General features: G+C 47.2%; 1 protein-coding gene across 1 annotated transcript in view; it reads right to left on the reverse strand.

Annotated features, from left to right (window-relative positions):
* The window catches only part of MCHR2 (melanin concentrating hormone receptor 2), a 223,971-nt gene that overhangs the window by 61,440 nt on the left and 137,073 nt on the right, over positions 1-25,458 (reverse strand). Inside the window, exon 4 of the mRNA XM_068279420.1 lies at positions 20,445-20,639. Within this exon, the coding sequence (XP_068135521.1) occupies positions 20,445-20,639 (195 nt within the window). The remainder of the gene's footprint in view (positions 1-20,444; positions 20,640-25,458) is intronic.

Consider the following 25,458-nt stretch of genomic DNA (forward strand, 5'->3'; position numbering starts at 1 on the left):
GGTGTTCCCAGGGGTCCCCAGTGTGGTCCCCCTGTGTCCTTAGGTGTCCCCAGTGTGGTCCTTGTGTCCTTAGGTGTCCCCATGTGTCCCTAGCTGTCCCCCATGCTAGCTGTCCCCCATGTGTCCCTAGCTGTCCCCATGTGTCCCTAGCTGTCCCCATGTGTCCCTAGCTGTCCCCCATGTGTCCCTAGCTGTCCCCCATGTGTCCTCAGGTGCCCCCATATGTCCATAGCTGTCCCCATGTGTCCCTAGCTGTCCCCCATGTGTCCCTAGATGTCCCCCATGTGTCCTCAGGTGCCCCCCATGTGTCCATAGCTGTCCCCCATGTGTCCTCAGGTGCCCCCTATGTGTCCTCAGGTGCCCCCCATGTGTCCTCAGGTGCCCCCCATGTGTCCTCAGGTGCCCCCCATGTGTCCATAGCTGTCCCTCATGTGTCCCCGTTACCTGTGTGTTGTGTGATTGTGCTGCCCCTATGTGTTCCTGGCTCCCCCCGTGTGGTCCGCTGACTCGTGCCCCTGCCTGCTTGTGTCCGCTCCCGCAATGCGCGTCATCAGCAGAAGCCATCACTAGAGCGATGAGACAGGAGACCACAGGGCTGCGATCCCGGGAGCCGCTGATACAGTAAGACTGCGGTGGCTATTTGGATATCGGGGGCAGCGTACACGCAATCGGGGAGGGTGGCAGAAACGAGCAGGGGGGCTAGAGCATAATTGTGGGGAGGGTGGCTGAAACGAGCGGGGGGGCTGGAGCATAATTGCGGGGAGGGTAGAGTACATTTGCGGGAGCGGACACAAGCAGGCAGGGGCACGAGTCAGCGGACCACACGGGGAACCAGGAACACATAGGGGCAGCGCAGACCACACAGCAGATAGTTACATGCAGGGAATCCCCGACGTAGCGGCGGTTCGTATCGGCGGGTGTTCGTAAGTCGGGGATACCCTGCATTTGCCGTATAAGACGCAGGGACTTTTTCTCCTCATTTTTGGAGGAGAAAAAGTGCGTCTTATACGGCGGAAAATACGGTATTTGTGTGCTAGGCCCTGTACACACACATGTCTATCTCATTATGTCACATGTCACTTCGGGTATCCTTTAAGATGTGATCATAAAATCCAACTTTCGGATCAATTCAATTTTCTATTCCAATCAAAGAATCATTTTACACAGATTTTCGCTGGGTTTTCTGTACAATTCAAAAAGTATGTCGAAAGATTGCATCTGATGAAAAAATTGTACCGTTAATAGGCACCTTAAAGTGCATCACATAACCATTACATAATCATATCATGTAACCAGATTTAAACTCACAAAGGTGCTGCATGTTCAGAATTATTATTATTATTATTTAGTATTTATATAACGCCCGACATCTTCCGAAGCGCTGTACAGAGTATATATAGTCTTGCCACTAACTGTCCCTCGAAGGAGCTCACAATCTAGTCCCAACCATAGTCGGGACCCGACTATGAATAGAATATGACCCATTAAACACCAACGCCTGTTCCTGCCTCTCCTCCTGAGGGGAGAGAGGCCGAGGTGGAAGGGGATCCTTGACCATTTGGTTATGCAATACGCTTTAATCACACTTCTATCTTGTAAGTGAATTTCTTTTAAGTGCAGTTGAATACATTGTTTAATGCACTATAGAGCACTCCTTGTTTGTCTAGATATCCTACTTCCCCACAGTGCTGGAGCTGCACTTATTGCTGCATATTGGATATTGATCCTAGGATTGGCCTTTCTCTAGCTGAGTGCACGACATATCCAATAAATTTCAGTGCTTTGCTAAGTTATGTCCTTTATCCCTAGCATGTTTTCCTGATTTCTTGATTAGATGTAGTTTGAGTTTGAGTGCAAGGGGCTACTACTGACATTTGCCACCAGCCCCCCTCCATGATTTAAAAAAAACAAACACACCTAAACCAAACTGTTGCTATTTGGTTCAGAATCTGGCAGAATGAAATTGCTAAAAATAGGTCAAATTTTACTTTAAGTTAACACAGCAACACTACCAATATAGTAGTTTGCAATAATTTATGAACCAGGAAGGTGACCTCTGTGTTTTGAGGTTATTATACAACTTCATTTTCACAATAATGACAGAGAAATTCACTGACATCACCCCATCTCCATTAATGTAAGGCAGCCTTTCTCAACCTTTCTACCCTGGAGGAACCCTGAAAATAACTTTTTGATCTCAAGGAACCCCTGCAAATAACTTTTTGATCTCAAGGAACCCCTGCATTTATTTTGGAGGAAGCATGGTCTTTAAAAGTATGTGTGGCTGTTTATTTCACTACCCCTTATTACACTGCCACTCACTATACTGTCTCCTGACCCCACAATTTAGTGCTTCTTGTTACAGTACCACCTATTATAGTATGCTCTATTATACTTCCCCCACGATGGGGGAAAATGCCAAGGAACCCCTGCAGAGTCCTCAAGGAACCCTGGGGTTCCAGGGACCCCTGGTTGAAAAAGCCTGATGTAAGGTCATAATGAATTATGAAAGATGTTTGAATGTGACATGGGAATAATACGCTGGGTAATTTGGTTGTGGGGAGAAGCCACTAGTTAAATATCGGCAATACAGCTAATATTCGACTTAGGTTTTTAGCATAATTTGGAAGCCTAACTATGCTATTTATCCCTAGCTACTTCCTAATCTAGCCTCTACTGTAAACCCTACACCTAACACTACCCATCCCTTCTTAACGTATTCTGGACTCCGGCTATTGCCCATTCCCAATTTACATATTGTCTGCCAGTGCCTGCCACTATAGCCACAATTAACATTGCAGTCAATGGTTGTGCCAAAATTACCAGACGCTGTGTGGTACCCAAATTATCTGCTTCTTAAATGTATGGACAGTAGAGATGGCTTGAACCTCCGATTTTTGGTTCGCGAACCTCGAACGCGAACTTCCGCAAAAAGTTTGGTTCGTGCGAACTTTTCGAACCGCAATAGACTTCAATGGGGAGGCAAACTTTGAAAACTAGAAACATTTATGCTGGCCACAAAAGTGATGGAAAAGATGTTTCAAGGGGTCTAACATCTGAGTTTTTGCATGGCGGGTTGGACACATGCCAAAAGTCCCGGGGAAAAATCTGCATTTGACGCACAGCAGCGTTTTAAGGGCAGAAATTACATTGCATGCTAAATTCACACCGCTGAGCCCTGGGGTTATGGCACTTTGGTGGTGGCAGCCGACTGAGTGTTAAAAGGGTGCCAGAATCAGAGCAGGAGGAGGAAGACATGTCACGCTGCCGTGCAGAAGCTGAGGAAGATTAGGTGTTCTGTGTTATATAGTCAACTACGTCCTGACAATCTTGGTTGATGGCACGCGCCTTCTGAACACTGTACTTTGGTCCAGGGCCGCACGAAATAACGACAGCACGACCTCGAACAGATCCTCTGCCTGTTTTGCCCATATTAGGGGGGATGAAGTGAAAGATATGCACTGACTTGACTAATACAATGTGCAGTCACACAGGTGCAGTGAACAGGTATGCAGTGACTGGTATCAATACAATGTGCAGCTGTTACACACACACACACACACACACACACGCACACACACACACACCAGTGGTGCTCAGCAGAGCTCGAATATTCGAGTAGCTCGAATATTCGAGCTCTTTTTCAGCTATTCGAGCTCGGTATTCGAGCTCCGAATAGCTGCAGCTATTCGAATGGGCTATTCGAGTAAACGCGAATAGCCCATTCACTATTCGAGCTATTCGAGCAAACGGCGCTATTCGAGCTCGAATACCGAGCTCGAATAGCGTCATAGCCCAGATTGATGTCCTTAGAGCCAATCAGAGGGCTCCCAGGCCCTCTGACGGCAACCAATCACAGAGGGGGACCCTGGCCAGCCCCTACCCTATAAATAGCGGCCGCCATGTTCCGTTTCTCCGTCCTTGCCTGAGACTTGCATAGAGAGAGAGTTGCTCCTTTGTGCTTTGGCTTAGCAAGAGCTCTATTGTGGTCATTTACCTAGCGTTTTTGCTCACATACACCTCCTATACACACCTATATTGTTGTTAGTTAGATAGACATTGTATTTTAGTTAGTAGCTTTTGTGTTACATAGAGAGAGACTCAGACAGCTGCTGCAGGCTTACAGCTTTAGGCCTCAGGGCCTTGCCTGTGTGGGCAGCTGTCCTCCTGTCCTCTGTTAGTTTATTTATCATTAGTATTTAGACAGTATTAGATAGTATTAGACAGTATTTCTGCTGTCCTCTACTACTTAGTGATTGTATTTTGTATTGTAGTTATATACTGTAACTGTACTAGGACACTCACTGACTGTCACTGTTCATAGGCTAGCTCCTGCGTGTGCTTGCACTCACTGTCTGTGTACACACACTCTATTTCCTTCTGAATAGTTATATACTGTAACTGTACTAGGACACTCACTGACTGTCACTGTTCATAGGCTAGCTCCTGCGTGTGCTTGCACTCACTGTCTGTGTACACACACTCTATTTCCTTCTGAATAGTTATATACTGTAACTGTACTAGGACACTCACTGACTGTCACTGTTCATAGGCTAGCTCCTGCGTGTGCTTGCACTCACTGTCTGTGTACACACACTCTATTTCCTTCTGAATAGTTATATACTGTAACTGTACTAGGACACTCACTGACTGTCACTGTTCATAGGCTAGCTCCTGCGTGTGCTTGCACTCACTGTCTGTGTAGTACACACACTCTATTTCCTTCTGAATAGTTATATACTGTAACTGTACTAGGACACTCACTGACTGTCACTGTTCATAGGCTAGCTCCTGCGTGTGCTTGCACTCACTGTCTGTGTACACACACTCTATTTCCTTCTGAATAGTTATATACTGTAACTGTACTAGGACACTCACTGACTGTCACTGTTCATAGGCTAGCTCCTGCGTGTGCTTGCACTCACTGTCTGTGTAGTACACACACTCTATTTCCTTCTGAATAGTTATATACTGTAACTGTACTAGGACACTCACTGACTGTCACTGTTCATAGGCTAGCTCCTGCGTGTGCTTGCACTCACTGTCTGTGTAGTACACACACTCTATTTCCTTCTGAATAGTTATATACTGTAACTGTACTAGGACACTCACTGTCACTGTTCATAGGCTACTAGCTCCTGCGTGTGTGTGTGCACTCACTGTCTGTGTACTGTACACACACTCTATTTCCTTCTGATTACTGATTGATTATTGTAAATTCTACTTCCTGACAGTTACTACTTACTTACTGTAGTAGGGACACTCACTCAGTCACTGTTCATAGGCTAGCTCCTGCACGTGTGTGCGCGTGCGTGCACTCACTGTCTGTAGTGTACACACACTCTATTTCCTTGTGATTACTACTGATTATTGTAACTTCTAGTTGTACTTCCTGACTGTTACTACTTACTTACTGTACTAGGGACACTCACTCACTCTCTGTTCATAGGCCAGCTCCTGCGCGTGTTTGCGCGTGCGTGCACTCACTGTCTGTAGTGTACACACACTCTATTTCCTTGTGATTACTACTGATTATTGTAACTGCTAGTTGTACTTCCTGACTGTTACTACTTACTTACTGTACTAGGGAGTCGGGACACTCACTCAGTCACCTCACCCACCAACCCACTCCATTAAAGTACCCCACTTTTCACCCGCCCTTTTCAAAAACTTTTGTGTTTACGCCCAAAACATCGAAGATGTCTGGAAGTGGCAGCCAGCGCGGTTTGGGCAAGGGGAAGGGCAGCAAGGGAATCAGGAGGAGAGGGAGCAGCATTGTGGCAAGCCGCGGGCGCGGGCGCGACACCATGCACAGTTCCGCAGCAGCAGCAGCGTCAGTGGCTAACATTCCTCCCATAGCCACTGGCCGTGGACGCCTTGGGCGCCACCCAGCAGGAGCATCTGCAACTCACGCTGCAGAGACACAGCAGCAGCAGCAGCGTGTAGCACCTGCTCCGATTTTCCTCCAGCCGGGTCGGAAACGTCCCATTGAGGAAAAGGATGCAGACACTGTGGTGCAACTGATGACGGAGGATGAGCAGCCCGCCATCAGCTCTGCATCCGAGGCCTCCACCCTCACCACCACCACCACCACCACCCCTGTTCGCAGCAGCCGCCCAGCAGGGCCTGGGGAGGAGGCCAGTTCACCGTCACTCGCCGACCTGTCATTCAGCAGTCTTTTGACCCCAGGCATCATGAGTAAATTGTCTGCTGTTGTTGGCGATCTTGAGGAGGAGATGCTGATGGGCACTTTGGGGGATGAGGGATTGGACAGCAAGACTGTGGCGACAGTCAAGCAGCCCATCCATGCATCAGGAGAGGAGTTTGGGGGGTCATCATCCCAGCAGGACATGTTTCAGGAGGGGGAGGATGATGATGACACGGTGACAGACAGAGACTGGGTGCCACCACCACCAGGGGATGTCGTCCTCAGCAGCTCTGAGGAGGAGGAGGAGGATGCGCTTGTGGGCCTTGCAAGGAGGCGCATCATTGCAAGCATTGGCAGCAGTAGGCAGGTCCCACAGCCTGCTGGTGTCTCAGGCTCAGCAGCAGCAGCAGCAGCATCTGCCAGTACCACCACCAGCCGCACCCAAGCCCCCCCCCCCAACCACCACAGGGAGACAGGCAGCAGCGGTTCCATGCCGTAGGGGGTCGTTTTTGTCACCAATCTGGCGTTTTTTCACCATGCCCACAGTGTACAGCAAGTACGCCACTTGCAACCACTGTCAGCGGAAGTTGAGCAGAGGTGCAGACCCCTTAAAGTTCAGCACCAGCTCGCTCATCAACCACCTTGCTGCGAAACATTTCCACCAGCATGAGGAGTTCCAGAGGCTGAAGGCATCTGGTGCTGGCAGTGGCACCACACCCATCACTGCACAGCCTTCAGCAGCAGCAGCAGCAGCAACAGCAGCCACCCGCCCTCCTGCTCCTCCAGCAGCACCAGCAGGAGTGCGGAAACGCACTGCTCCTCCCCCCTCTGCAACTCCTGCCGCCGACACTGAGGCCTGTTCTGGCAGCCAGTCCTCAGTGGCCTCCTCTGCTGTGTCTGCTGATTCCCGTGCCAGCAAAAGGCCACGCCAGAGCCTTTTGAGCGAGTCCTTCCAGGGGGTGGTTAGGGCTCTGCCTCCCAGCAGCCGTCGCGTGCGGCAGCTGAACGGCTTGCTGGCACGGGCCATGTGCTCTCAACTCCTGCCGTACACGCTTGTGCAGGAGGGGAGCGACATGCGTGCGCTGCTTGCTTGCGCAGCCCCAGACTGGCAGCTCCCCAGCAGACACTTCTTCGCCCGCAAGGCCATTCCTGCACTGCACCGTTTTGTGATGGCCAATGTGGAGCGAGGGCTGGAGCACGCGGTTGGTGAAAGGGTCCACGTCACCATGGACTCCTGGAGCAGCCGCTTCGGGACAGGCCGCTACCTGTCCTTCACTGTCCACTGGGTCAGCTTGGTGGAAGGGGGTGAGGATGGGAGAGCAGCAGCGGGCACAGCAGCAGCAACACAGTGGGTGGTGCCCCCCCGCAGGGTCAGGGGAACTGCAGCAGGTTCCTCCGATCCTCTGCCATCCTCCGGCACACCTGGCCAAACCCCCCGCCTCAGCAGCAGCGTGAAGGCCCGCCACTGCCAAGCGCTGCTGCACTTGGTCAGCCTTGGGAAGACCAAGCTGACGGCAACCCATGTGTTGGCCAAACTCCAGGAGCAGGAGAGCATTTGGCTGACCCCCAGAGGCCTCAGAGTCGGAGAGGTGGTGGCCGACAATGGGGCCAATCTGGTTGCCGCAATAGACAGGGGAAACCTGACCCACATCCCCTGTCTTGCCCACGTGCTGAAAAGTTCTTGCGCACCGCCACCTACCAGGGGATGGGCGAACTGCTGGAAACGGCAAGGAACGTTGTGCGTCACTTCCGGCGCTCGGCTGCAGCCTGTGCGAGCCTGGAAGACGTGCAAAAGGAGCTGGAGCTGCCACGCCTTCGGCTGATCCTTGACGTTCCGACTCGCTGGAACTCCACCCTGGCGATGTTGGAGCGTCTGGTTGAACAGAAGCACGCTGTCAACCAGTACCTTGCCCTGGCCACTGTTTCCGCCGCTCGGAGAAGGGACAAGACCAGCGACATCCCGTCCATCGTCCCCGTTGATGACTGGAGGCACATGCAGCAGGTGTGCTTAGTGCTGGCTCCCTTTCTGCAGGCCACTAACATGGTGAGCAGGGACCATGCTATGGTCTGCGAGTGGGTGCCCCTGGTTTGTCTGCTGAACAGGGCCCTCGATGCTTTGCTGGAACAGGGAGCGGCAGCCTTGGACCAGCAGGAGCGGCAAGCAGCTGCACAGTCCACCTCTGAGGGGGAGGAGGAGGAGGACTTGGTGGAGGTCCCTGACCTTGCTGCTGATGAGGGGGATCAGCACAGCGCAGCTGAGTTGGTGCGGGGGTGGAGAGAGGATGAGGCGGCAGAGGAGGAGGATGAGGAGGACAGCACTGCCGTCGATGTGCCAGCACACGTGGCCCGCCTCTTCCCAATGGCAGCGCACATGCTGGCGTGCCTGCGCAAGGACCCCAGGGTGATCCAGATGAAGCAGAGGGAGGACATCTGGATCAGCATGATGTTGGACCCACGCCTCAAGGGGAAGTTGAGCCAGTTCCTGCCGCCTGCAGGAGGAGACCCAGCGCAACAAATAAGGAGCTTGCAGCAGGCCCTTGTTGAGCGCTTGGAGGAAGCCTTCCCCCAGCCTTCCACCCCCACTGTCCAGCAGCCAGCACAGAGGCAGCAGCAGGTGCCTGCATCCAGCAGCAAGCCCCCCACAGACCTGCTGTCTCTCAGCCACGAGCTCTACAGGACTGTAGAGGCTCCGACAGCAGTGACTAGAGAGGAGGTGCATGATGCAGCAGCATACTCCTCCGGTCACAGCCAGCGCCTGACCCGCATGGTGGCTGACTACATGGGGTCCTACAGTGGGCTTGACAGCGATGCCCCTGTTGATCCCATGGAGTATTGGGTCAAGCGCCTGGAGATCTGGAGCGAGCTGGCGCAGTACGCCCTGGAAGTGCTGTCCTGCCCCCCTTCCAGCGTGCTGTCCGAGCGCTGCTTCAGTGCAGCTGGTGGCGTGGTCACCGAGAAACGCTCACGTCTGTCTCACAAGTCTGTGAACAGACTGACGTTTCTCAAGATGAACCAGGCGTGGGTGGAAGGCGAGTTCCTGGCCCCTGTTGTCGGCGAGAGGGGGACATGAACTGGCTAAGAACCATCGTTAATGTGCCTTACCACCCTTTACCACCTCCTGGCTCCTGCTCACTAAGCCAGCCTGGTTCAGTTTGACTATTACGTCGCCTGCAGCCACACATTTTACACCTACAGTGGGCTGCTGTGTACTGCCCTTCTGCTGTCTGTCTGTGTTTCCCACTGCCAGGGTACACAGAATTACATTCTGCTGCCACTCTGCCACCAGCTATTACGTCAAACAATAGCTATATATCTGTGTTTGGTTGTACAAACAAAACCAAAAAACCATTAAAAAAAGAAAAAAAAAGGTTTAATTTTTCTGAGGTGCCCGGGTTGAAAACTGTGTTGTCCCAGTTGTGTATTGGACACGATGTGGGCTGCACGACCGCTGTCTGGGACCTCCTGTTGTGTTTATTTACAGCCCTGGTATCACCGCTAGGTACCAGGGCTATTATGTCACGCTGCCTGCCTGCTGCCACACTCACACTACTCCTCCATTCCTCCTGCTGCTGCTGTCTGTCTGTGTTTCCCACTGCCAGGGTACACAGAATTACCTTCTGCTGCCACTCTGCCACCAGCTATTACGTCAAACAATAGCTGCTCACATTACTCCTCCATTCCTCCTGCTGCTGCTGCTGTCGGTCTGTGTTTCCCACTGCCAGGGTACACAGAATTACCTTCTGCTGCCACTCTGCCACCAGCTATTACGTCAAACAATAGCTGCTCACATTACTCCTCCATTCCTCCTGCTGCTGCTGCTGTCGGTCTGTGTTTCCCACTGCCAGGGTACACAGAATTACATTCTGCTGCCACTCTGCCACCAGCTATTACGTCAAACAATAGCTATATATCTGTGTAATTGGTTGTACAAACAAAACCAAAAAACCATTAAAAAAAAAAAAAAAAAAGGTTTAATTTTTCTGAGGTGCCCGGGTTTAAAACTGTGTTGTCCCAGTTGTGTATTGGACACGATGTGGGCTGCACGACCGCTGTCTGGGACCTCCTGTTGTGTTTATTTACAGCCCTGGTATCACCGCTAGGTACCAGGGCTATTATGTCACGCTGCCTGCCTGCTGCCACACTCACACTACTCCTCCATTCCTCCTGCTGCTGCTGTCTGTCTGTGTTTCCCACTGCCAGGGTACACAGAATTACATTCTGCTGCCACTCTGCCACCAGCTATTACGTCAAACAATAGCTATATATCTGTGTAATTGGTTTTACAAACAAAACCAAAAAACCATAAAAAAAAAAAAAAAAAGGTTTAATTTTTCTGAGGTGCCCGGGTTGAAAACTGTGTTGTCCCAGTTGTGTATTGGACACGATGTGGGCTGCACGACCGCTGTCTGGGACCTCCTGTTGTGTTTATTTACAGCCCTGGTATCACCGCTAGGTACCAGGGCTATTATGTCACGCTGCCTGCCTGCTGCCACACTCACACTACTCCTCCATTCCTCCTGCTGCTGCTGTCTGTCTGTGTTTCCCACTGCCAGGGTACACAGAATTACCTTCTGCTGCCACTCTGCCACCAGCTATTACGTCAAACAATAGCTGCTCACATTACTCCTCCATTCCTCCTGCTGCTGCTGCTGTCGGTCTGTGTTTCCCACTGCCAGGGTACACAGAATTACATTCTGCTGCCACTCTGCCACCAGCTATTACGTGAAACAATAGCTATATATCTGTGTAATTGGTTGTACAAACAAAACCAAAAAACCATAAAAAAAAAAAAAAAGGTTTAATTTTTCTGAGGTGCCCGGGTTGAAAACTGTGTTGTCCCAGTTGTGTATTGGACACGATGTGGGCTGCACGACCGCTGTCTGGGACCTCCTGTTGTGTTTATTTACAGCCCTGGTATCTCCGCTAGGTACCAGGGCTATTATGTCACGCTGCCTGCCTCATTGACTGCCTGCTGCCACACACTCATCCTCCTCCTCCTGCTGCTGAATTTACCTCCTGCTGTCTGTGTGTTTCCACTGCCAGGGAGCACATACAATGGCGCTTCCAACATGCGTGCGCCACCAGCTATTTGTTACGCTCAAAAATAGCTGCATTTCTGTAAAAACAAAATTTGAAAAGAGAAATAAGTGAAGAAGAAGACGATATAGAAGAAGATGAAGAAGATGAAGAAGAAGATGAAGAAGAAGAAGATGAAGAAGAAGGAGAAGAAGAAGAAGATGAAGAAGAAGAAAATGAAGAAGATGAAGAAGAAGAAGATGAAGAAGAAGAAGAAGAAGGAGAAGAAGAAGAAGATGAAGAAGATGAAGAAGATGAAGAAGAAGAAGATGAAGAAGATGAAGAAGATGCAGAAGAAGATGAAGAAGAAGAAGATGAAGAAGATGAAGAAGAAGAAGATGAAGAAGAAGAAGAAGAAGATGATGATGAAGAAGATGAAGAAGATGATGATGAAGAAGATGAAGAAGATGAAGAAGAAGAAGATGAAGAAGAAGAAGATGAAGAAGAAGAAGATGAAGAAGATGAAGAAGATGCAGAAGAAGATGAAGAAGAAGAAGATGAAGAAGATGAAGAAGAAGATGAAGAAGAAGAAGAAGAAGAAGAAGATGATGATGAAGAAGATGAAGAAGATGATGATGAAGAAGATGAAGAAGATGAAGAAGAAGAAGAAGAAGAAGAAGACAATATAGAAGAAGAAGAAGATATAGAAGAAGAAGATATAGAAGAAGAAGAAGATAGAAGATAAAGAAGAAGAAGAAGAAGAAGTATATACAGTACTGAACAAAATTCTGGACACAACTTCTCTTTTCACCTTTTTTTTTTTAAAGGAACATCCCCACATAATCACTTGCTGTTGTTACTTGGAAAAAAAGATGTTTCTTGCATCATTCACCCTCAAAACAAGTGTTGGAAGCTATTTAAGGCCAATTCGAATAGTCAGCTCGAATAATGAGCTCGAATACCGACTCGAATAGTGAGCTCGAAGTCCGAGGTCGAATCGAATAGTAAAAATTATTCGACTCGAATATTCGACTGACCTCGAATAATTTACTATTCGAATTCGACCAAACTCGAATTTTAAAAAGGGGTATTTGAGCACCACTGACACACACACACACACACACACACACACACACACGTACCGTGAACCAGTGCAATGATTGGTGGTATATAACACTGCGTGCGCTCAAGTAGGTAGGTGCACTGAACAGGTAGGTATGCAGGGATTGGTATTACAAATGTGCAGCTGTCACACACACAGGTACCATGCACAGGTGCAGTGACTGGTGGTATATAACACTGCGTGCGCTCACGTAGGTAGGTGCACTGAACAAGTAGGTATGCAGTGATTGGTATTACAAATGTGCAACTGTCACACACACAGGTAGTATGAACAGGTGCAGCGACTGACTGGTATATAATATAACACTGCTTGCGGTCACGTAGGTAGTTGCACTACTGAACAAGTATGCAGGGAATGGTATTACAAATGTGCAGCTGTCTCACACACAGGTACCATGAACAGGTGCAGCGACTGACTGGTATATAATATAACACTGCTTACGGTCACGTAGGTAGGTGCACTACTGAACAGGTATGCAGGGATTGGTATTACAAATGTGCATCTGTCACACACACAGGTAGTCACTGAATGACCTGGCAGTGGCACAGTAGGAATTACCAAGGGGCCAAGGTCCAGCAGCTGTGACAGGGCTGTATATGCAACACAAGTGTCTGTGGGACACACACAAAAAAAATAGATCAAAAGAACAACATTAGCTCTCAAAAGATTTGTTAAACGATGAGGAATGCTTTTTAGCAATAAGTATCAGCAAGGAACAAGCTAACAAGCCTAACATAAGAGCCTAACTAAGCTTTCCCTATGTCTACACAGCAGGTTCTCTCCCTTCTCTAATTACTGCAGCCACACGAGTGACACTGCCTGCCTTTTATAAAGGAAGGGGGGGGGGGGCTCCAGGAGGGAGTGTAGCCTGATTGGCTACCCTGTGTCTGCTGACTGTGATGTAGAGGGTGAAAGATGACCCTAATGATGTAGTATAAGGGGCGGGTCGAACTCGCATATATAGTTCGCGGTTCACCACCGAAGTTCGCGCGAATAAGTTCACGTGCGAACCATCTTCGGGCCATCTCTAATGGACAGATCTCTAGATTATACATCTGCTATCTCTTCAACTGGATAAGACAAAATAGAGAATACTGAAGATAAAAACACAATCTAAATAATATATGAGCTCAAAATATGCCCCAAATTCATAGCTACACTATCTCAGCATAGCTTAAAAAGCATGTGAAAGTTTACTACACCTTTCCCAACTAACTTTTCTTTGGTTGCTTTGAGTTCAAAGGTCTAATCATGGCACAACAAATAAAATACAGAGAAGAGAGCAGATATCTTTATTTCAAACAGTGGCAGCTTGATTATTGTTATTGTTATCAAGGACATCACTTAACTTTTTTTTTTTTTTTTTTTTAGCCAGTACAAGAATAAAAGGCTATTCTATTTCTGGAAGGTTGTTGTGCTCTGACTTTCTCTTTGTCAGAGAATGTGTTTGGATGAGAGAAAACAGTCTGAGGTGAAGCTAGCACTGCATCTCTCTACACTACACTTTTTCAAAAGGAACAAAATGTTGTGTGCAACATGGGAATCAAAATTTTAGGATATAATGAAAACAATTCCTAATAATAAATGGCTATTGGACGTGTGCCTGGCTACATGGAAGGTATTTCTGTGATTCGAAACAATTCGCTAAGTAAATAGTTTTCTCCTAAAATTTCAGGGCCTGAGGCACTACATTTTTTGCTGCATCTAATTCCTTTTGCGTCTCTTTTTCAAGGATTTTTTTTCTTGCTTCATTTAACCTCATCACTCTAAAGGAACACTATCAATTAAAACAACTTTTATTTAATACTCTATATTGAGGTACACATTACCACTAGTGCTTGGGACACTTTATATATTCACCCAGTTCTCTCTCCCTCTCTCCCTGCTTAAAAATCATCCTTCATTCCTCATACAGCCCACAAATATACACACAGTCACAGCATGCAGGAGACATGAGGAGGCTGAACTGAGGAGTGAACAACATGTAGCTAAAAGTTAATATTGCTGTAATGTAACTAGAAGGGAGATGTGTATACACTATTCCTGACTGACTGACTGACTGACTGACTGGCTTGCTTGTGATTTTTCACTCCAGGCTGCATCTACTTTGTAGGCTATGTGGTGCTGTGCTGAGAGGGAGAGATGCTGTTTCCAAAGCCATTATTAGGATCTTTAACAGTCAGAGAAGCAAAGATAATAAACATAAATTGCTGGAAACTTTAACCCCTTGCAACCATCTGAACATCTGAATAAGATTCTTTCACCAAGGTGATTATTAACCACTTCACCACTGAGGGGTTTTACCCCCTGACCACCAGAGCAATTTTCACCTTTCAGCGCTCCTTCCATTCATTCGTCTATAACTTTATCATTACTTATCACAATTAAACGAACTATATCTTGTTTTTTCCACCACCAATTAGGCTTTCTTTAGGTGGGACATTATGCCAAGAATTATTTTATTGTAAATGTGTTTTAATGGGAAAATTGGAAAAATGTGGGAAAAAAAATCATTATTTTTCAGTTTTCGGCCATTATAGTTTTTAAATAATGCATGCTACTGTAATTAAAACCCATGAAATGTATTTGCCCTTTTGTCCCGGTTATAAAACCGTTTAAATTATGTCCCTATCACAATGTTTGGCGCCAATATTTTATTTGGAAATAAAGGTGCATTTTTTTCAGTTTTGTGTCCATCTCTAATTACAAGCCCATAGTTTATAAAGTAACAGTGTTGTACCCTCCTGACATAAATATTTAAAAAGTTTAGTCCCTAAGGTAACTATTTATGTATTTTTTTTATTGTAAATTTTTTATTTATTTTTTTAATTACAAAAAAAAAACAATTGGGAGTGTGGGAGGTAATGAGTTAATTTTTGTGTAAAAGTAATTTATTTGTATGTGAAAAATGTTTAGGGTGTAGTTTTACTATTTGGCCACAAGATGGCCACAGTAACTTTTTGCTTAATGCGACCTCCAAGCGTCCTTCCGGACTCTTGGAGGAAGTACTAGGAGGCTGGGTAAGTGTTTTTTTTTCACAATGATCGCGCTGCTCATTGGAGAGCAGCGGATCATTGCGGGGGCTTAGATCAACGAACGGGAATGGATTTTCCCGTTCATTGAACTCCGGGCGAGCGGCGGGCGGCGTGTTTACGAGCGGCCGGCGGCGTGTGGAAAGTACGGATTTCTCCGTCCCTGGGGGTTAAAGGATGGAAAAAGGGACGGAGAAATTCGTACGGGCGGGGTAAAGTGGTTAAACTACACAGTGAGGAGTTTGTAGCACTGACCACCCCCCGCCCCCAACCACAATCCCCCCGCCCCACCCCCGTGCAGGAACATGGTCTAGCCCTCTAAAAGCCCAACACTTTTGTATCTAAAACTGAATGAGGATTTTACAGCAGAGAGACAGAGCTGTGTGAGGAAGATAATTGCTCCTAGTACTAGAGATGGCCCAAACCTCCAATTTGCAGTTCGCGAACCAGGTTCAAGAACTTCCACAAATGTTCAGTTCGCGTGAACTTTTGCGAACCGCAATAGACTTCAATGGGGAGGTGAACTTGAAAAACTAAAAAAATTATGCTGGCCAGAAAAGTGATTAAAAAGATGTTTCAAGGAGTCTAACACCTGGAGGGGGCATGGCAGAGTGGGATACATGCCAAAAGTCCCGGGGAAAAATATGGATTTGATGCAAAGCAGCGTTTTATGGGCAGAAATCACACTGAATGCTAAATAGCAGGCCTAAAGTGCTTTTTTCTTGCATGTGTATACATCAATCAGGGAGTGTAATTAGAGTACTGCTTCACACTGACACACCAAACTCACTGGGCCTGATTCACAAAGCGGTGCTAACAGTTAGCACCATGGTGAAAAGCCCTTTATCACACCTAAACTCTGTTTAGGCATGATAAGTTTAGGTGTGATAAGTTTAGGTGTGATAAGTTTAGGCATGATAAGTTTAGGTGTGATAAGTTTTTAGGCGTGATAAGTTTAAGCACCAACTGGGTTAGCACCGCAGTGCACAGCTGATCAAAAGTTTTGCGCTAGCAAAGTCTGGTGCCCTTTGCATAGAGTTTAATGGCGCTGCTTTGCGTGCGGGACTTTGCGCGCGTAATAAACTTATCTAAACTTAGCATGCCTAAACTTATCACACCTAAACTTATCATGCCTAAACTTATCATGCCTAAACTCAGTTTAGGCATGATAAAAATGGTTATCACGCCTAAAGTCTTTAACTGGGTTATCACCGCTTTGTGAATCGAGCCCACTGTGTAATGAACCGCAAACAGCTTTTTGCGTAGTGACGGCCGTGCTGGACTACTGCGTGCACCATGATGAGAGTGCTGGTGATGGCGGCTTTCCAGCACCTCTGGTCGCCGGGCTGAGGTAGCTGAATGACAGAACAGTGACTGTCCAGCTGATTAAATTTGGTCTGACCACAATGAAGCAACGACCTTATTATCTTTGGTGTGCCAACTCCCTGAGACACTCATATAGCCGGCGGTCATTGCTTCACTGTGATACGCAAGCCCCTTCACCATGGCAATGTAATGATCACGAAGGGGAATTTGGCACATGTACATGCCTTTTGTTTTGTTGTTGCAGCTGCAGTGCAGCCAGAAAAATTAGGCAGGCATGTACACGCACCAGAAAAATCAGTATAGCGGCCGCTGCTATCAGCGGCCTTAAAAATTGAGGAATCTGCCTGGAGTCCTGGACCCTGTTGGTGGTGGCGGAGAAGGCAGTCAAGCGGCCTGCGGGCAGAGGTGCTGTGTAGGGAGTGGCTTAGTCTTGGAGCAGGCAGCCAGTCACACAGCGTGCAGGCAGAGATCCTGCGTGTGGGGAATGACTTAGTCTTCGGGCGGGCAGTAGCCCTCCGGGATCCATGCCTCATTCATTATTTGATAAAGGTGAGGTACTGAACACTTTTGTGACTTAGGCGACTTCTCTTTTCAGTGACAATACCTCCAGCTGCACTAAAGGTCCTTTCTGACAGGACGCTTGAGGCAGGGCAAGACAGAAGTTGGATGGCAAATTGGGATAGCTCTGGACGCAGGTCAAGCCTGCGCACCCAGTAGTCCAAGGGTTCATCATCGCTGCTCACAGTGTCTACATCCACACTCAAGGCCAGGCAGTTGGCTACCTGCCGGTCCAGGCGTTGGTGGAGGGTGGATCCGGAATGGCTAAGGCGAGGCGTTGTACTAAAGAATGTCCGCATGTCCAACATCACCATGAGATCGCTGGAGCATCCTGTCCTAGCCTGCGTGGACATGGGAGGAGGATTACTGGCAGTGGTACCTTTGCATTGTGGTGTGACATCACCCTTACCGATGGTCTAGTATCGTGGCCACCCAGTACAGCTCATTCCCCTTGAGTTTTTTTATACAGGGGTCCCTCAACAGGCTGGACAGCATGAAAGACGCCTTCTGCACAAAGTTGGATCCAGACCTCCTATCCATCTCCTCTTGCTCTTCCTCAGTGACATCATGTAAGTCCTCTTTCTCCCACCAGCCACGAACAATACCACAGGCTTTAATAGCACAAGCCCCCTGCGACGCCTGCTGTGGTTGTTCTTCTGCAGCCGCCTCTTCCTCCTCCACAGAAACACCTTCCTCATCATCCGAGTCTGACTCCTCTTCTTCCCCACACGACTCTTCTTCCTCCCCCCCCCCCCTCTGTGCTGTCGCAGATGTTGAGGAAACATCTGGTTCTGATGTGAATTGATCCCACAACATTTCCTGCCATACCTGTTCCTCTTCACGCTCTTCCACAGCTTGATCCACCACTCTACGCACGGCACGCTCCAGGAAGTAAGCGTAGGGGATCAAGTCGCTGATGGTGCCTTCACTGCGACTCACCAGGTTGGTCACCTCCTCAAACAGCTGCATGAGCCTGCATGCATTTCGCATCAGTGTCCTGTTCGGTGGCCAGAACATCCCCATCTCCCCAGATTGTGTCCTACTTTAATTGTACAGGTACTGGGTGACGGCTTTCTCCTGTTCTAGCAGGCGAGAGAACATGAGCAGGGTCGAATTCCAGTGAGTCGGGCTATCACATATCAAGCTGAATGTCCGCAAAGCGTGCCATGGCCGTCTAAGACTGCCTGAAATGCCCACACAACTTCCTGGCCTGCTTCAGGACGTCCTCTAAGCCTGGGTACTTTGACACAAATCTTTGCACGACCAGATTCAGCACATGTGCCATGCAGGGTACATGTGTCAGCTTTCCCGAATTCAAAGCGGAAAGGAGTATTATATCTATTTATTATATGGATATAGTAGTATACTAATTTCTAATATGATGTTATCCAGACCGGGCGCCTCCTAACCACTATATACCCAGTAGCCTTCCCCCTCGTATACACTCTATATCGAGGGTGATTTAGTCGAGTTCCTCGATAACTAAATCGTTTTTCCTGGGAGTAGCGACACGTCTTGGATTTACAAGGCCGAGTGGGGACGGTATTTCTCCACCTGCGAACACAAGTGGTTGCCTTGCTGCAACCCACCTTTGTGAGTATACACTCAATTACTTTTTAATATATCCAAACCCACTAACGATATTGCACTAGATTGGGCTCCCGGACTTGTTTTGTGCTTTTCCTCTACTACTCTAAAGCGGAAAGGAGATTGCTGCCGTTGCCGAGCTATAGTATTTATAAAGCGTTGACATCTTTTACAGCACTGTACAGAGTATATTGTCTTGTCACTTAACTGTCCCTCAGAGGGGCTCACAATCTAATCCCTACTATGGTCATATGTTTATCTATGTATTGTAAAGTGTATGTATCGTAGTCTAGGGCCAATTTTAGGAGGAAGCCAATTAACTTATCTGTATGTTTTGGGGATGTGGGAGGAAACCGGTGTACCCTGAGAAAACCCACGCAGGCACAGGGAGAACATACAAACTCCTCGCAGATGTTGACCTGGCTGGGATTCGAACAAGGGACCCAGCATTGCAAGGCGAGAGCACTATTCAGTACGCCACCATGCTGTCCATTTAACAATACATATTACCTGACTATCCTGCTGATCCCATTCCTCTAATTTAGCCACTGATCTAGAATGAGTAACCGTACCAAAACTTGACTTCGTTAGTTGCACGCCTGTTCCAAGTGTGTGATTCAGAGTCTTCTGAAGCTAGAAAGATCAGCTTGACAGCCATATCACTACATGGGCACTTCAAGGACTATTATAATAATAATAATCCAAACATTTATATAGCGCTTTTCTCCTGTCGGACTCAAAGCACTCAAGAGCTGCAGCCACTGGGACGCGCTCAGGAGGCCACCCTGCAGTGTTAGGGAGTCTTGCCTTGAACTCCTTACTGAATAGGTACTGACCCTAGCCAGGATTCGAACCCTGGTTTTGGGGGATTATTATTATTACTCACAGACGTGGGTTACCTTGAAGGCACCCACTATAGAAGCAGGCGGGGAGAATTTAAAGAGACTCTGTAACAAAAAAAAACCCTCTGGGGGATACTTACCTCGGGAGGGAGAAGCCTCAGGGCCCGAATGAAGCTTCCCCGTCCTCTGTAGCTTGGGAGAATCCTGCCCTGGCTCCCCCAAAACCTCCTCGGCAAAGCTGACAAGCGACAGGCAATATTTACCTACAGCGATCCAGCGCAGGCGCAGTAGCGGCTCTCCATTCAGGCTAAGGCAGAAATAGCCAAGCCTGATCCATCTGCTCACCTGCGCAGCACATTTTTGACTATGGTTTGCTCTAAAGCAAGTCTGCAGTAGAAAATGATAGTTTTATAGTTTTCTTTTGAAACATAGTTTTCTTGCGGTTATTGGTTAAAATGTTTGATTGTTTTAATGTTAAAATTTTTATTTTATTTCAAGATGATTTGAACTTTCCAATATTTTAATATTAAATAATATTTTTACAGAAAAGTACAGCTTGATGTACATGAGGTGCTATATATGAATTAGTCATACTTGCTATGTGTTAGGTTATTTTTACTTTAGGCTGTCTAGTTTAAAAATTAGATCTAAAATAGTAAATTAATAAATAAAATGGCTAAACTTACTTAGAACATTTAGGAACAAGGGCACCACACATGCACATTACACATCTACAAAGCTTTGACTATTATAAAGCTTTTATTAAAACATTTTTAATGAGTATGTATAATGATCTGCATGTTTTTACTTACCAGAGAACATCATTAGGTGTTGTCAGATCAAACGCACAACTTTCCAATCCATCCTTGAACTGAATGACCTTTGAATAGACCCAAACAGGGAACACAACAACAAAAGATGCTGCCCACAGAAGAATGTTTACTCGGATAGTCTTTGATATGGTTCTCAAGCTTGTAAGGCGAAATGGCTGTACAAGAGCCATGTATCTGTACATGAAACAAAAGCACTTGTAATAGAGTTTTACTGGAATAGGGTACAATCTATACAAAGCTAGTGTTAACTAAAATTTAGGTACATTTAAATGTGAGAAAGTAAGAAAGTTCAGAACATAAAGAAGACTGTAAGAATTATTATTATTATTATTTTTATTTATATAGCGCCAACATGTTCCGTACCACTGTACATAGTACAAACAAATAATGGGGAACAAATCTACATAAGAACTACAAGACACTGTACAGTCATGACATTGAATAGTAGAAATACAAATACATACATAGTTGTTGATGTGTAGTTGCTAGTTGGTACATGTGCATATGTTAAAATTACAGCAGTATGAGAAACAATAGGAGGAGGTCCCTGCCCTTGCGAGCTTACAATCTAGAGGGTAGTGGCGAGGAAACACAGGGGTTAGTGGGTGAGGCAGTGTGCCTTATAGCAAATTATAGGCTTGTCTGAACAGGTGCATTTTCAGAGTGCGTTTGAAGGTTTCCAGAATCGGGGCATGACTATGACGAACTGGCTGAGGGAGAGAGTTCCAAAGGAAAGGGACAGCCCGTGAGAAGTCTTGGATGCGAGAGTGAGAGGAGGTGACTAGGCTAGAAGACAAAAGGATCTCCTGTGAGGAATGGAGGGTCCGGGCGGGGAGGTATCTGGAGATTAAAGAGGAAATGTATGGAGGTGATAGCTTGTGTAGCTGTAACAATTGTGGAATTCTCTCCGTGATCAGCGCACAAGACGTGCGCTGACAATGCGGAAATCCTCCACAAGCGTATAATTTGAGGGAATCCTGCAAAAGGTGCAATGCACCTGTAGAGGGAAATTCCTGTCGGCAGGTGGAGCTGTGGAGTGCAGAGGAACAGCTCCTCTACCCTGCCACACACGCCAGACAGGAATTGCACGAAGAGAAGAAACGCAGGGCAAAATAGCCCTGAAAGAGAGAGACCAAAGCGACAGAGGGTATGTGTGTCCACCAATCTAGTCACCACCCTGCGACGGCGGACACACAACCAGGAAGATAAAGTGAGAAGGCAATCGCCAGAGATGGCGGTTGCTAACAGCAACACAAGACCGAATAAGCACAGATGAGGAATGTATGGATGTCCACCAATCTAGCCGCCAACCTGCGACGGTGGACACACAACAGAGGAAACCAAGCGAGAACGCAATCGCAAGAGAAGCGATTGCGAAAGAGAATGACCACAGGGATAGAATGTATGTATGTGCCCCAATCTAGTCGCCAACCCGCGACGGTGCACACACAACAGCAGATATGAAGTAGGAACGCAATCGCGAGAGAGGCGATTGCCAGAGGTGACACAAGGCTACAGCAAGGCAGAGCACGAGAGTAGCAAAGGCACAGCAAATCATACAATGAGAAGATAAGGAAAATAACAAACGCTAACTAAACGCGAACACCGCACTCATTCGCAACAGCGAACGCGTTTTCTGCGCAGTATCCGCATGTTAAGCACAACAGAGACAAGCACGCCTAACTAACCACCGACAGACAAACCTGAAACAGAGGACGCGAGCGCTTGCTTAACGGTTACCTCACCGAGCCTCCAGCAAGCGTTCGTAGCAGACAAGACTGATACACGAAAACAGGAATAAGTGAGAGATACGATCCACTGCTCTTTCGCCAGAGCGAGTGCGATCCAAGTATAGCAAGAGAGTTGGAGAGCAGAAGGATCCACAGCCGCTACTGCTAGAGGCTAGTGCGATCCAAGCACAACCGACAGATGAACAGAAGGGCCTACCAGTAACAACCGCTGCTTTGGTTAGTACCCCACAGACAGACAGAACAGGCAATACAAATAATACAATCCTAACTGCTCTAGCAAGGATGCCTAGTGCAGTCCCAGGAATTACTCTAAGCTAATCTTCAAACAATAAGCATGGCTGACACTCCAGGAGTGTTTCACAGGACAAACCGTTATGACCAGCCAAGTACTGTGGGATCACATGGTATATATAGAGCAAGCCTACAAAGGATGTGGCTAGGCAATTTGCATGACAAACGTATGCAAATTCCTCAGCAGCAGCAAGCTGCAAAACTGACAAAAGGTCTCTCTTCCAGAGACCTGCAGAATGCAGACCTAAACAGTGGTCAAAAAACTGCCTGCCTGCGCAGGCAGCTGAGCGGATCATTACAGTAGCCTTATTATTCCAGCGTGAGAAGTTTAAACTGGATTCTTTGGGCAACTGGTAACCAAAGGAGGTATTGGCAGAGAGGGGCTGCCTCAGAGGATCTAGAAGAGAGGTGGATGAGACGGGCAGCAGAGTTTAGTAGGATTGGAGAGGTGCCAGTCTGCTTTTTGGTAGACCACAGGTGTTACAGTAGTCAAGACGGCAGATGATTAGGGCATGCACAAGCATTTTAGTTGCTTCCTGTGAGAGGAAGTGATGGATTTAGGAAATATTTTTGAGATGGAAGTAGCAGGAGATAGTTAATGTGTTGATATGTGGTATTTTATAAAGGAGAGCTCAGAGTCCAGAGTTACCCCCAAACAATGAGCTTTGCGAGTTGATGCTATTGGGGTTTTATCTACATTGATTGTGACTATGGAAGGTGGAACAGAGAGCGACGGTGGAAATATTACAATCTCTGTTTTGCTTATATTGAGTTTAGGGAAGCAGGATGACATAAATGTAGATACAGCGAATAGAAATCCAGGGACTTTAGATAGTAGTGTGGAATGGTCTGGGGCAGAACAATAAATGTGTGTCATCAGCATAGAGGTGATTTGGAAAACCAAGAGAGCTTATGATTTGTCCCAGGCCGTGGGTGTAAATGGAAAAGAGGAGGGGTCCAAGGACGGAGCCCTGTGGTACTCCCACAGACAGTGGACGCAGAGAGGAGTTGGTATTGGCATAGGAGACCATGAAGGAACATTCAGAAAAGTAAGAGAGGATCCAGGAATGTGCTAGGCCCTTGATTCCCAGTGTTGAGAGGGTCTGGAGAAGTAGGGTATGATCAACAGTGTCGAATGCGGAGGAAAGATCTAGGAGTATTAGTACCGAAAATCTGCCTTTGGCTTTAGGAAGTCATTGGCAACCTTAGTGAGAACTGTTTCTGTAGAGTGTTGAGGGCGAAAGATGGACTGGAAGGGGTCCAACAGGTAATTAGCAGAGAGAATGTCTGTTACGTTTCTCACAAGCACCATTATAAAGTCATATGCACTGATACAATGATACAATGATCTATAGCTGTCTTATAAATCAATGGATCTGGATACCTGGCTTACAAGAACATAAAGGATTGGCATGCATTTTCTACCCAAAGTCATGCATTGTGGGTGTTACTTCTTGCTCATGTGGAAATGCAATTTGTAAATACATTCTGCTTTAAAAATACTAAATTGAGTTTTGCAACATTTTTATTCATAACTTGGTGTTCTGCAACATCTCTTTTACCAGCCCTTTTTACCAACCAATATCACTCCATACTGAAGTTATACATTATAGGGGTTACTTTTTCTCATTTGTTACAGCTGTCTCTAACAGTAGGCATAGATAGGCTTTGAGCTGGTTCATCTATTACCGTGAATGTCCATTCTCCAGTCATTAGTCACTACTGAGGTAAGTATCTAATTTTAAGAATGTATTTTGCTTCAGGTATGCGTCAGGGTTTTGGTTTTTTTTACGTATTTTAAATGTTGCTATCACTGTGCCACTCAAAAGTGAAAGGGTTACCTAACGGAATCTTTTAACCATTTAAGCTTCCTGGACGTAGCAGCTACGTACAGGAGGCCATGTTGTGCGCTCCCGCATGCTCCCGCAGCCGATCGCGCAAGTGCATGCGCGCTCCCAGCCGTGGATCGTTAGCCCAGGAATCAATCAATCGGGCCATGGTGTTCTGGTTCTTCTCTCGGAAGCCTCGCTTTTTTTCTGTCTCTTGCGTCCCCTACGTCCCTCTAAGCGTACATGTTACGCTTAGAGTGACGTCAGGTAAACAAACTCATGGCTGCCATCTTGTAGCCAAAAAGTAAAACCACATCTAAATGTAAAAAAAAAAAAATCAACACATATTTACCTAAAAAAATTACTATTTACATCCCACCCTCCCAAAAATACCCAAATAAAATGTTTAACCACTTGAGGACCACAGTCTTTTTGCCCCTTAAAGAAACTCTGTAACATCAAAAAGATCCCCTGGGGGTACTCACCTCGGGTGGGGGAAGCCTCGGGATCCTAATGAGGCTTCCCACGCCGTCCTCTGTCCCACGGGGGTCTCTCTGCAGCCCTCCGAACAGCCGGCGACAGACCCGACTGTCAGTTCAATATTTACCTTTGCAGGCTCCAGCAGGGGCGCTGTGGCTGCTTTCGGCTCGGAACTAGACGGAAATACCCGATCTCCGTCGGGTCCGCTCTACTGCGCAGGCGCCGGAGACTTGCGCCTGCACAGTAGAGCAGACCCGACAACGATCGGGTATTTCCGCCTACTTCGGAGCCGACAGCCACCAGAGCGCCTGCGCAGGAGCCGGGAAGGTAAATATTTACGTCGCCGCTGTACGGAGGGCTGCAGCGAGACCCCCGAGGGACGGAGGACGGCGTGGGAAGCCTCATTAGGATCCTGAAGCTTCCCTCACCCGAGGTGAGTACCCCCCAGGGGACATTTTGATGTTACACTTGAAACAAAAAGAAAAACCGAGAGCCCAATATAGTGCAGTAAGTCTAACAATTGTTGGCGAAATAATTAACAGATGTGCATATACTCACAAACACGGGTTACCACATAGGCAACCACTTGAAATGCACGTGGGGAGTATTAGAACCTGACCCCACTCAGGTTTAAGAAGTCGC

This window comes from Hyperolius riggenbachi, chromosome 4 (assembly GCF_040937935.1).
Source record: "Hyperolius riggenbachi isolate aHypRig1 chromosome 4, aHypRig1.pri, whole genome shotgun sequence".
NCBI classification, from domain to species: Eukaryota; Metazoa; Chordata; class Amphibia; order Anura; family Hyperoliidae; genus Hyperolius; species Hyperolius riggenbachi.